This window comes from Mauremys mutica, chromosome 24 (genome assembly GCF_020497125.1).
Source record: "Mauremys mutica isolate MM-2020 ecotype Southern chromosome 24, ASM2049712v1, whole genome shotgun sequence".
Classification (NCBI taxonomy): Eukaryota; Metazoa; Chordata; order Testudines; family Geoemydidae; genus Mauremys; species Mauremys mutica.
In genome coordinates, this window is record NC_059095.1 from 13039081 (window position 1) to 13052082 (window position 13002).

Genomic DNA, 13002 nt, shown 5'->3' on the forward strand with positions numbered 1-13002 from the left:
AGAAAATATTAAGGTGCAACATCACACTGCCAAAAGAAAGGCACCTGCCAGGCTCCTGCAAATTAATTCTGGTCTGCAGGAACATGCAGAGAGATGGATGGGACTAATAAGTGACAAAGATGTAAGCAGCACCTGATGAGCACTGTACTCCAAACCTTTGTCGGAATATCACATGACCATGTCAGATCTATTTCTGGATTTAATTTGTTTCAGCTGAAAGATGCTTTCATGAAGAGAGCTAGCACTGTAATTTGGACTTTGTTTTTATACTGCAAGATCTGTATATGGGAAAATTCACATTTTAATCAGATTATGGGCTCTTGCCAGATGCACATAGGTCATGTGGTGAATTGCTTTAATCACCGAGCTCAAATTATACACTACTCAGTTTCCTAAGGAAGACTTCTTCAGAGACCTATAAGAAAGCTCCCAGAATGGAATACAGCAGCAGCAATTCACTCAATTCTCTCAGTACTGGATTGGGGGGTATGAATCAGTGTTCACGTCACACTCCCAATTGGTACCCAGTCCAGGACGGGGAAGCTAACGATCCAACTAGCAGACCAAATTTGGCAATGAATCCTGGTCACGTGCCATCTGAGGCATTTTGCGCATCTCTTAAGTAGTAGTACTGGATTATGTGACTAGCTGTTACATACAGATCAATGTTGCCTAGATCAAATGCTAGTAAAGAAAAAAATCAAGTCCAAAATATTTTAAAATAAGAGTGGCTAGAATACCCAGTGCTAAGATGGAAAGTATCTAGTTCTTACTGTCCTTCCTCCGCTCTCAACCTCCACTGGAAACCCTCCTGCCCTCCCTGGTCACTTCCTGCCTATTCTCATTTAAAGGGGCAATTAGTTTGCTAAGCCAGTCTCTGAACTAAGGTTATAACTTTCTTCTAATTCCCCATAGATGGGCTATGTACTGGGCTGACTTAGGGAGAAGCTATTGCAGAGGGTCTTTAAAATGTCAGTGGGTCCAGGGGTGAGGGGGTGTCTTCTGACTAGCCACCATCACCTTAACTGGCACCGTTTCCAAGGGCAATGGGCACACACCACAGCACCATGCTTTAAACCTTCATCACACCTGGGATGATGCGTATATTTGATTCTTCCTCAAGCTGATAAGATCCTTCCATTCCCAGAGTGACCTCTCCAATTTCCCTTTTCACCACACTGGGAAAGACTGAACTGTTTCTGGCTTGCAGGTAGACTTCTTGTCTCAGCTTTTTAATCTGCTCACTGGATAAAACCATTTCCCACATCCCTTGTGAAGTTACTTATGATTCTATCTTCAGGCTGAGGAAGGAATTTTCCACCAATGAGCAAACACTTCATTGTAATATTGTTCTAACCAGCACCCCTAACACCAATGCTTCAGGATTGGCATTATCGCTTCAGTCAGCGTCCACGGAGGCTGAGGGTGAATGCCTAACAGTGAACAGACTCCACCCTGCACTCCCCCTTTGTCTCCAGGGCAGGAACAGCAGACAGCGAGATGCACTGTACTGAGCCAGAGAATGGAATCCAGCTATTAGATCATCTAGCCCATCTCCCTACAAATAGAGGGCTCACCCTCTAGACACTGGAGGATTCTAGTGTTTTGCCCAGTCTAGCTTTTAAGAGTCACAAGTGATGGGGCAAGACTTGAAAAACTGACCAAACACCAACTAGACAGAGAGATCAGAAATATGGAGTGGGGTGTGAGAGAAATTCAGGCCTCACCTCCCCATACTGCTGCGATTCCTACTAGTATGTTGCCCCTGGACCCTGCTTGGGGGCACCGTCTTTTGTAACACCAATTTATGTAGTTGGGTCTCTGATAATTTGAACCCACTCCCTACAAGGAGTTTTTGGACTCTTCTCATTCCCCCAGAGCTTCCTGGCTGCTGCCTATAGAGAGAGGAGAGAAGGATGAGGTCACTGCTATTCACCCTTCCCAACCACTTTCTGGGGACAGGTATGCCATTCTGAGTAATTCCAGGGCCTGCCACTGCTGCTGCTTACCAGAGCTTCCCCAAAGACCAGCCATGTGAAGATAATGGGATTTTCACCAGTTTCACTGCTGCTCACAGCAAAACTGAGCAAAGTTCTCAAGTGCTGCTTGGTAAAACTGCATGCAGCTGTCCAGGCTAGACTGTCTGCAGATTCAGGAAGATGGTACGGCATCAGTTTACATGTGATTCAATTTTCAAAACTGTTCTTTGCAATCATAACGGCTAAAACCAGGGGGGAAGGGGCAGAAGAAGAAAGATCAGACTTCGCAGAAGTTGATGAATTAGACCCTTGTGCTCATGAATGAACACTTCCTGCTTGCCAATGTCAAGTGTGATTTTTTTCCCCAAGGGAACATCATGAGGCTTCCAAAATTCCCCTTGGGAGATGCCTCCACAATTTAATCCATCTGACTGCCAGGAAAATTTTTCTGAGTTTCAGCCCAAATTTCCTCTTACTTCCATCCAATGACTTCTAGTTACATCCCTATGCATGCTAAGTGAGTCCTCTCTTTCCTTGAAGTTCACATCATGCCATTTCTCCCCATGCGTTCTGGAGGCCTTTACAGACCTGGACAAAGCCCTTAATGAACTCTGTCAAGTTCATTTAAGAAGAAAGCACAGCTCTCAGCCAACCCAACTGCAAAATCTTCCATCAATGGTAGCAGTGATGGGTGCTGGTGCAGCGAGTCTCCAAAGCTTTAACTGCCACGTGAACCAGCGTTTGTATACACCAGCTACGACGGGTGGGAAATGTAGGAAAACTACTAGTGTAGAAACAGAGGGTGAGCAAAGGAGAAGTTCTATTTGGGAGGTATCCATCCCAAAATATGCCTGGAAGCAAAGGAACAGTGTTCCCATTCACAGAAATGCGAGTTCTCAAAACACATACCCACCCTGCTACGTCACTCACTGCCCTGCCCTCAGGATTTCAGTGTAGTCCTTATGGTGACAGTGTGCCATAACCATGCTTTTGGGAATACACCTCTACCCTGATATAACGCGACCCAATATAAAACGAATTCGGATATAACGCAATAAAGCAGTGCTCTAGGGGAGCGGGGCTGCGCACTCCAGTGGATCAAAGCAAGTTGGATATAACGCGGTTTCACCTATAACACGGTAAGATTTTTTGGTTCCCGAGGACAGCATTATATTGAGGTAGGGATGTATTTCACAGAAGAATGCATGAAGTCAGGCTTAGGTCGAGTTTTCTTTTGACAACATTTTTAAAAAGCTGCCGTGTGCTGCCCATCTACCCCAATTCCCTGTTGCATATTTTAACAGTCAGCACTTCAGGGCAGGGACCTGTCTATAGCTAGTCATGTGGCACACTTGGAACGCTATGTAAGTAAAGAGTAAACAGTTTTTCAAATGAAAACACTGACAACATTATTCTTTGCCCTGTATCTGCCTGGTGCTAGTCAAAGGAGACAAGATCTCCTACGGCTTTAGTTCAGCCAGTGTGCTTTTTTAGGAGAAGGAAAAAATTATGCACTCATTGTTTTGTTTTAAGTCAGCAGCTAGCCATAGCGTCCACAGACTCCTTGTTGCATCCTAAGCATCACAATAACATTCTGCTGTCCTCCGACACTCTTAGAAAACCAGTTATTTAAAAAAAAAAAAAAAAAAAAAAGAGCAAGTGACATTTTTGTTGCTTCGTGAAAAAGCGTTCTCTTTTTTCTACTCAGCATCAAAAACCATAAAGCCTGCTGCCTGTACCGCATCTTGCTAAACAAGCATCACACTGTGCTCCAGCAAAGGGAGCCTAGAAACTCTCTGATTTACTTTTCTAGAGCTCTCTCGCAGCAAGCCACATGCAGGTGTTCCCTCTATTATCCTAGCAGTACTGACCAATTGAAGCAGAAAGTGCACGGACTGGCTGGGATTCTCCAGAAGTGTGGCTACCACCACCTCTTATAACATTTGGCTCATTAAACACTGCCAAACCCATTAGATGGCATCTCCACAATTTCTGTAGTGGATTATTTAAATTCTACTGCTTCTAAAAACCCTAAAGAAAAATCAGATCATTGTGTTGTGACAATCAAAATTTAGCTGGCTCTATTAAATACTATGAATAAACTCAGTGTTCAGAGCCACAGATACTCAGCATCTCTCTGAATGAGACCCACAACGGGACTTGTAGTCCACTTAATCTGTAATAGTTGCACCATGGTCATATTCAAAACTGAACCTAAAAATTGTAAAGTTATAATGAACTGTAAGTCAGCAAGCAAGGACAGATGCACAGGGATTTGCCTAGCAATGAGTTTCTGATTTTGTCAGTTTGAGATTCTCAAATTCATTTATTATCAGTAATAGCCAGGTCAACTCGTGAGCTTGTTTCCAGCCTTATAATCGCTTTCAAGCAGCCTTGAGAAAGCGGAGCTTTCTGATCTTGCTTTGGATAAGATGAACTGATAACATAATAGAAATATTTTCCTGTGACTGGAAAAGGTTCTCACAGCTTATAAGGGCTACATGGGGGAGGTCACAGGAAGAGCTTGAGTTACTGGAGAAAGCAGGGGGTTGGACTAGATGACCTCCTGAGGTCTCTTTAGTTCCAACCCTCATCTTCTAGAATTCTATGAAAGCAATGAAGACCAGGGATGCAAGAGAGGAGACCCCTCCCATCCCATTCTCTATAGGAATGAATATGAACATAATATCGTAGTTGGAGCACTTATTCAATCCTGTCCTTTTATCAAAGAAACAGAGCCAAACGGACGTGCACTTTCCAGAGAAAGTTGTGGTTGGTGCACAGGACTGAAACTTGAGATCCCAGAGTTGGTGTGCGATCCCTGGGCAAGTCATTTAAAAGCCCGTGTGTCTACAAAATGAGGTTAACCCTTCCCCTACTGTACAGGGGTGTTGCAAGGATCATGTCAAAAATGCTTGTGTGGCTACTCAGATATTACAGGGACAGGAGGGCTGAGAAAAGCCAACAAAACCCAGCCAGCGATAGGCTTCTTGTCTGCTCAGATGTCACCAGATTGGGGGTCTCTGCCTGTTAGTATTTGGTGGGGAGCAGAAGAGTAATTTTTCCCTGAGACATTGCTGATATTCCAGCACTCTCCTTTCAGGGGAGATGCCAGAGGAAGACTATTCGGACCCATCACTGGGGACTAATGAGAGACTGTGCCCTATTCTCCAGGGCTCGGTCCCGCGTAGACAAGGCACCATCCCCCGATGCCCTACTGCTAAGCAATGGGGCTCCCACCGCTCCCATTCCACAAGCGGATGCACCGCACTGTTCCCACTTCTCCCCAGACCGCCCCGCACATCAGCACATGCGGGTTCATGCACACCCCCCCCCCCCCGAGCTGCCCCCTTCCCGACTCCTGAAGAGCGAGCAGCAGGCGCAGGGCAGCGCCACCCCTCAGAGAGGAGCCGCCCCCGGGGGGCCGCTCAGCCCGGCCGGGTCCCCGACAGGCGCCTCCATAGGGGGAGACTCACCCCCCCCCCGCCGCCCATTCACCTCCTGCCGAGTCCGGTCCCCCCCATCCAGCCTCCGGGGTGACGGCTCCGGCCTCGGCGGCTGCCGCGCTCTCCGCATCCTCCGGCACCTCCAGCTCCATGGCCGCCGAGAGCGGGGAGGCTGGGCAGGCCCCGGCAGCGCCGCCGCCGCCGCGCTCGCTCCCCCGGCTCCGGCCGACAGCAGCAGCGACGCGGGCGCTGAGGAGACTGGGAAGCGCTCCGGGCCGCGCGGACCATAGAGCCCGGAGTGCGGCGGCGGCTAGAGGCGCCCCTGTGGGCGCTGGAGGCGGAAGAAGATCATAGAGGGCGCAGGAAGCAGAGGTAGAGGGACCCCCAGGCACGGAAATGAACCACCCACTGGACTATGGGGGCAGATAGGGCCTGTGCGGGGGGGAGGTCAGAGGCTATAGAGCGGCGCTCTTGTGGCTAGACGGCCGCTGTAGCCGGAAGCCGCGGATTGGGCGTTAGAACACACGTGCACCTGTTCCCGCCCATGGGGGACCGGAACCTCCTCTCTATGGCTGGGGCGCGGCCAGCGGCCCCTCCCCTCCCAGGCTGTCCTCAGAGTGGGGTGAGCGGCTGGGGGGCGGGGCCTGCCTGTCACCATGGCAACACGGCCTAGCCTGCCGCTGGAGGCTCTCATTGGCGGAGCGGCCCTGCGGGCTTCACTGAGCCTCGCCCTCTGCCCTGCCATGGCGGGAGGGGCCGTCACACGCTCCCTCCCTCCCTGCCCCAGTGCGGGCGGCCCCGCGGCCCCATCGCATCGTGGCATCGGCCCCCATGGCCCCGCGCTGGGACGCGGCTGTAACGAGGCTGGTTCTGGCGGGACCCAACTGAGGCGCCAATTCAGGACCAATTGCTCAAACAGGGCAGTCACAGCCCCAGGCTGGGGTTTTTCCACCTCTAAGGCAAACCAAACCAGCCAGACAAAAGGGACTCTGGTCTCACCCCACTGGCTAACCACCAGTCACACAAGCAATTTCCTTAGACACTCCAGTCTCCCAGTATCACCACCAGTCCCACTCGTCCTGGGGATGAATGGTTATGAAAACCAACACCCCAGTAAAAAAGGAAAAAGGTTCTCTCGATCCCAAAGGACCAAGCCCCAGACCCAGGTCAATATACACATCAGATCTTACCCACAAATCACGCTGCTGCCAATCCTTTAGAATCTAAAATCTAAAGGTTTATTCATAAAAGAAAAAATATATAGATGAGAGCTAGAATTGGTTAAATGGAATCAGTTACATACAGTGATGGCAAAGTTCTTAGTTCAGGCTTGTAGCAGTGATGAAATAAACTGCAGGTTCAAATCAAGTCTCTGGAGTATATCCCCTGCTGGGATGGGTCATTTAGTCCTTTGTTCAAAGCTTCTGTTTGTAGCAAAGTCCCTCCAGAGGTAAGAAGCAGGATTGAAGACAAGATGGAGATGAGGCATCAGCTTTTTATAGGCTTTTCCAGGTGTAAGAACCTCTTTGTTCTTACTGTGGAAAATTACAGCAAAATGGAGTCTGGAGTCACATGGGCAAGTTCCTGCACTTTGCTGAGTTACAAGGCGTATCTGCCTTCTCTCTATGGGTCAATTGTGTAGCTGATGGGCCTTAATGGGCCATCAAGCAGGCTAGGCAGAGTTAACATCAACTTGGCTGGGATGTCACCCAGAAGCACAGCATAAGTTTGAAGTACAGACAGTACAGAGCCAATATTCATAACTTCAACTACAAAAATGATAGACACCATAATTATAACCAGCAAACCATAATCTTGTCTTAGACACCTCATTTGACCCCTTTATACAAGATTCGGTGCCACTACAGGACTTTGGTTGCAACCATGTTCTGTATGGTCCCAGATTATGTCAATAACGTCACAGCAGCGGGACGGAATGTGGCATAGTCGCCGATGGCACCATGGCAGGATGTCTCGGGACAGAACATGGCATGGTCCCGATGGCACCATGGTCCCATGCTGGGACGCGGCGGGACGGAACGTGGCATGGTCCTGATGGCACCATGGTCCCGTGCTGGGATGTGGCGGGATGGAACGTGGCATGGCCCCTGTTGGCACCATGGCCCTGTGCTGGTACGTGGTGGGACGGAACCTGGCATGGCCCCCGATGGCACCATGGCCCTGTGCTGGGACATCGCGGGACGGAATGTGGCATTGCCCTTGTGCCAGGATGTGGTAGAATGGGACATGGCATCCATGGCTTGAACCTGCAGCACCTGGATGCTTCACACATTGGACTGCACGTTGCCTAACGCAATGAGTCCTGATCCTGGGGTCTCCCTTGATATTAGTGTGATATATGTGATACTGACTAATAAATGTGTATCAGCAGCGCCTCTGTCACCCTCTTCTCTCCCTGGTAGAGTCAGTCGGTTTCCACTGTTGTTTGTGTGGGGTTTTAATTCAGCAGCAGAGGAGAGGAAAATCTTTTTAACTAGAGGGTCACGCACAGGTGAAAGTAAGCCGGTCCAGTCCGGCGTACCGGCAAGAGCCAGTACGCCGTGCCGGACCGCACCGGCTTCCACGGCGGGGATTGAAAGGGCTCTGGGCTGCCCGCGGCTGTCCCTGCCCTTTAAATCCCTGCCCCAGCCCTGCAAAGCTCGGGGTTCCCCCGGCAGCCGGACCCCCGGGGGGCTCCCTGCCACCTCTTCAGCTGGGAGCCCCTGGTTGATTTAAAGGCCCTGGGTCCCCCAGCCACAGCTGGTGCCCCAGGGCCTTTAAATCTTGAGAGGCCACGCCTCTTCCGGGTGAGGCCACGCCTCTTTACGAATGAGACCATGCCCCGGCAGTACCGGTAAGTCCTGTAAGTTACTTTCACCCCTGGGGTCACACTGCGGTGTCTGTGCATGCCATGTCCATTGCACACCCCAGGGTTCTCTGCATCCTTCCATTCCCGCCTCGAGCACCCGGTGTGCCGCCCTCCCAGTCCCCTCTATTTCAGGGACTCCTTGCAACGCTCCCACCCTCTCCCTCATTCCAGCAGCTCTCTGTGCCCCTTCCTATTCCCCCTTCTCTCTATACCAGTGTCCCCTCTTTCTACCTCCCCCTTCCAGGGATTCTCTGTGCCCCCATTCCCATCTTTGCTCCATTGTGCCATGCCCCCCACCATTCTCCTTTTTGTTCTCTCTGGGAGAGAAGGCTTTCAAGGTGCCAACATTTTAAACCAAGCCGGAGCGGAGCTGAGGGATGTTGTTGTGCTGAAAGGCATTAATTTCTGCCATTAGCTGGTTCTTTGATCTACAGACAAAGGTGGTAGAAGCAGACACTCTGCTAACCAGATGGCAGGGGCTCCGTGTGTGCCCCATTTCTCACTCCTCCCCTCCCCCCACTTTTCACCACCATAAACAGGTGTCTGACCACTGATACCATTCCGTGACATTTTAGCATTAATCGGATGCAGCATTCAAAAGTTACCGCATTACGGACACAAACAACAACGCAGTCAAGTTATTGTATTACCAACCTACAGACTGAGCAATGCCATCAAGTGGAGTATTAGACCTCGCTTTGCTTGTGCACAAATAGGGAAATGTAATTGTGAAATGGATGGGGACGAGGGGCAGCCAGGAGCAGGTGTGGAACCTGCAAGTATTTTACAGCATAGTTGAAATCTGACAGAACAAGGAGCAATGGTCTCAAGTCGCAGTGGGGGAGGTCTAGGTTGGATATTAGGGAAAACTTTTTCACTAGTAGGGTGGTGAAGCACTGGGATGGGTTCCCTAGGGAGGTGGTGGAATCTCCTTCCTTAGAGGTTTTTAAGGCCCAGCTTGACAAAGCCCTGGCTGGGATGATTTAGTTGGAGATTGGTCCTGCTTTGAGCAGGGGGTGGGACTAGATACCTCCTGAGGTCCCTTCCAACCCTGAGATTCTATGAAATTGACTAGATTTGAAATTGATGCTCCCCCTTCCAGTTTAATCAGCAGCTCTGTGACCAACACCCTTAGGTTCCAAAGTCCTTCTCTCTACACTCTTTAAAATTCAGCCCTGGTATAAGTGAATGCTACTGCATTCCAGTCAATAGAAGTTTGTTCCCTTACATCAGGGCTGAATGGGGGGGACGGGATGAGGAAGTCATTAGAATGCCACTGTCAGGCTGGCTTGGTCAATCTAATTGGTGACGTTAGGATGTTTGGTTTCTAAAGAGCCACTAACAGTCCCTTAGGAAAGCTTTGTTGTCTAAAAGGAGCTCTTCAAAGAAATTATCCCCGGGACACACTTTGGCCTTGGATTTAAAGGTAGGATGTCAGACCACATTCTAACGAACCCACTCTGAAAAGTCTAGTGTAGACAAGGCAGCAAAGACATTAACACGTTACACTGCTCGAAAGTCTAAGCTCCCACCCATTCGACCAGTTTATCATGTGTTAAAACAGTGGTTCTCAACCTTTCCAGGCCACTGTACCCCTTTCAAGAGTCTGATTTGTCTTGTGTACCCCAAGTTTCACCTCTCTTAAAAACTCAGGCTTTGGCTTCAGCCCCGTGTGGATTTCTGCCTGGGCCCCAGCAAATCTATGAACAGATCTGCAGCTTGAGAGCCGCTGAATAGCATAAAGAGCACTATGAACATGTCAGTGTCTGTGTGAAATTTTAGTTGGTACTGACTTCACTAGTGCTTTTCATGTAGCCTGTTGTAAAACTGGGCAAATCTCTAGATGACTGCCCCTGGCAGACCTCTGCGTATCCCCATGGTTACACATACCCCTGGTTGAGAACCACCTTGCCTATACTACACTTCTAATATGTTAGCTAGAACAGGTTAGGCACATTTTAACAATGCACCTTTAAATCCTAGTCTAGATTCTAGACCGGGGTCCCCAACGCAGTGCCCGCAGGCACCATGGCACCCGCCGGGGCATCTAAGTGCACCCACGTACTGGCTGGCAGACAAGCCTCCGCTGAAATGGCGCCAGCAAACGGCGTCACCCAGCGGCGTCACCACCGACGCCTCTGGATAACGCTGCTTGTCAGCGGCATTTCGGCGGCGACACCTCTTGACGTTGCCGCTTGTTGGCGGCATTTCGGCGGATGCATGTCCGCTGCCGCGGTCCTCTGCGGCTCGTCGTCTGGCGGGTGCCAGACGAAAAAGGTTGGGGACCACTGTTCTAGGCAAAGCCAAAGTGGCCTTCGGGCTACACCCTGCCCTCCTAGGGAACTGAGCCAAAACAATCCTCTTCCCCGCTCTCCCTCCTATTCTTAACCCACAGGGGCCCAGGCTTTACGGTCTGGTACCAGTTGTACCAGCATCTTCTTTTTCTCTCATGTAACAGCACCACCTAGTGGTCGAGTTCTCCTCCTCTTTGCCCTGACACACAGGTGCATCTAGTAGTCCTGTGTTGTTACCATCATTGATTCAACCAAGTACAAGGTATGAGTCTCACCTTGGATGCCAAAGCAGTTGCTGTTGAACATTATGAAATACATCACCCCTTCTCCTCTCAAGGAGAATACCTCTCGTGCATCACACCCAGTCCCTGCTTGATCCCTGACCAGCCCACTGAACTGGAGCCTCCAGTATGGCAGTGTGGCATTGTTCTTTATCCAGGAGATGGGTGCGTCCTGATTTTCATGGTATTTTGCAGAGGGCAGGGTTCGGGTTGTCTGGCTATGCCCTTGGTGACTCTGGTTGATTGCATGGGGGTGTATAGTAGAAGATGGTGTAGGCAGATCTATAGCTTTCTATTACATTGTTCTGGTGATTTTGACTCAAAAGGAAGAAGGGCAGTGTGAGCCCCTGCCCTCCCCCGTAAGGGCCCCATGAGGGGGGCTCTGCTTCTGCAAAGCTGTGTGCCCACTTCTCCCCAAGCACCACTCTGACATGGCCTAGCTTCAGAGCAACAGAACGGTCACCCTGTGGGATGACTGTCCCACCCGCATTTCACAGTGTGTGGCAGGATGGCACAGGGCATCAGGAAGATGGTGGCACACACACAGGTGCCTGGGCATGGCAGGGCAGAACATGGTGGGTTCTCCCCTGCATAGGGGATGTGCTGACCTTGCAAAGGCACCTGCATGCACCACGCTCCCTGTAGCGGAGTGGTCACCCGCTCCTGCCTGGAAGGGCTGAAAGCAGCCCCGGAGAGGGCTGGGGCAGAGAAAAGCTGGGTTGATGGGGGAAGCAGCCTCAGCCTGATTGGGGCATGGCCCCCAGCTGAGGCTGGTGTAATGAGGGCCAGCTGAGGGCTGGGGCCAGAAGCCAGAGAGAGACTCTCTCTAGCTTTGAAAGGGAGGGACCTGGCTGCAGGGAGCGGAGTGGAGCAGGGCTGGGGGAAGGCCAAGGGAGCTGGGGAGCTCTGGTTGGGAAACCCCCCAGGCTGCGGCCTAGTGGAAGGCCCATTAGATAGTGGGGTTGCAGGGGGCAGCTCATGGGTAGGCAGAGGCAGCAGGTCCAAACCCCCTTTGCCTATGATGAGTGGCTTTTACACTGCAGTCTGCCCCAGTGAGGGGGGGCTAGATGGTGACTGGCAGTAGCCCACAACTGAGGCAAAGTGGGGCTAGAGGGTTGGGGGTTCCCCTGGGTGGGGAGACCCTGAGACTGGGGGGGTATTGCTAGGGGGCAGCACCCCAGAGACAAGGGGCACCGGGTCCTGGGAGGGACATGGGGGCCAAGCGGCACCGGCCTGCAGAAGGCGTCCAGAGCTGGAAATGCTAATTCCCGGAGATGACCAGCAGGAGGTGCCGCAGGGGTGAGTCCCCCATGTTTACACTCCTCCACCCTGTAAGTGCTGGGACGTGGCTGGACACTGCATGGAATCTCTCTGCTCCCAGTGCAGGAGCACCCCCTCTAGTGGGGGGACATGGCAGGACCACACGGGGTTCGTGTGACTCGACTCAGTTCCACACTTTGTACATTTGATGGTACTTTGTGTCTCATCAGTGTTGCTGCCCCCGCCCCTCGAGAGTCCGTCACTTCCTCTTGTTATTGGGAGCTTTTCCATACAGCAGTCGAGGGAAGAGAAACATTCTAAACCAGGCCGATGTGCTTGTAAAGGGGGTAGGAGAGGGAGCCGTCCGAACCTGCAACTAGATTGGAAATAGACTCTGGTCCCTTTAAGTGTGAATCAGCCATGGGTCCTTCTGTTCCAACAGCCTTGTCCATCTCTCCACCGCTCCCTAATATTGGGTCCCTCAGCCCAGCTGTAAGTGCACCCAGCTCCACTGAAGTCAGAACTGTCCCCCCCTTACACCGGGGCTGTTGGTCCATTGAGAGTGTGTCTCTTTCCCTCCACGTTCCCTTCCTTTTCTCTCTTTACAATACTTGCCATTGCTGGGAGGCTGCCGGCTGGCCATGCTGCTGCCAGTGCTTGTTCTCTGTGGTGGCAACATGACGTACCCTCCAGGGGTGAGGAAGTCATGAGGATGCCAGTGCCAGGCATCGTTGGCCGATCTAATTGATGGGCACTCTGCTTGTTAGCAGGAAGGATGATCCCAAAGCAGCTCATTATAAATGCAACATCCTATCAGCTGCCTGGTAATAACAATCCCCTTCTGCCTGGTGGTGACCCATTTCTCCAATATTG

General features: G+C 51.1%; 1 protein-coding gene across 4 annotated transcripts in view; it reads right to left on the bottom strand.

The window, feature by feature from the left end:
• PIP5K1C (phosphatidylinositol-4-phosphate 5-kinase type 1 gamma) overlaps nt 1-5848 on the bottom strand; it is a 73610-nt gene extending 67762 nt beyond the window's left edge. For 2 of the 4 annotated variants that reach the window (XM_044998413.1, XM_044998412.1), the window contains exon 1: nt 5478-5848. In XM_044998413.1, coding sequence (XP_044854348.1) covers nt 5478-5577 — 100 coding nt within the window. In that variant the 5' untranslated portion in view covers nt 5578-5848. The remainder of the gene's footprint in view (nt 1-5477) is intronic. The other 2 variants (XM_044998414.1, XM_044998415.1) reach the window with 2 other exon arrangements.
• Between the last annotated feature and the right edge of the window lie 7154 nt (nt 5849-13002).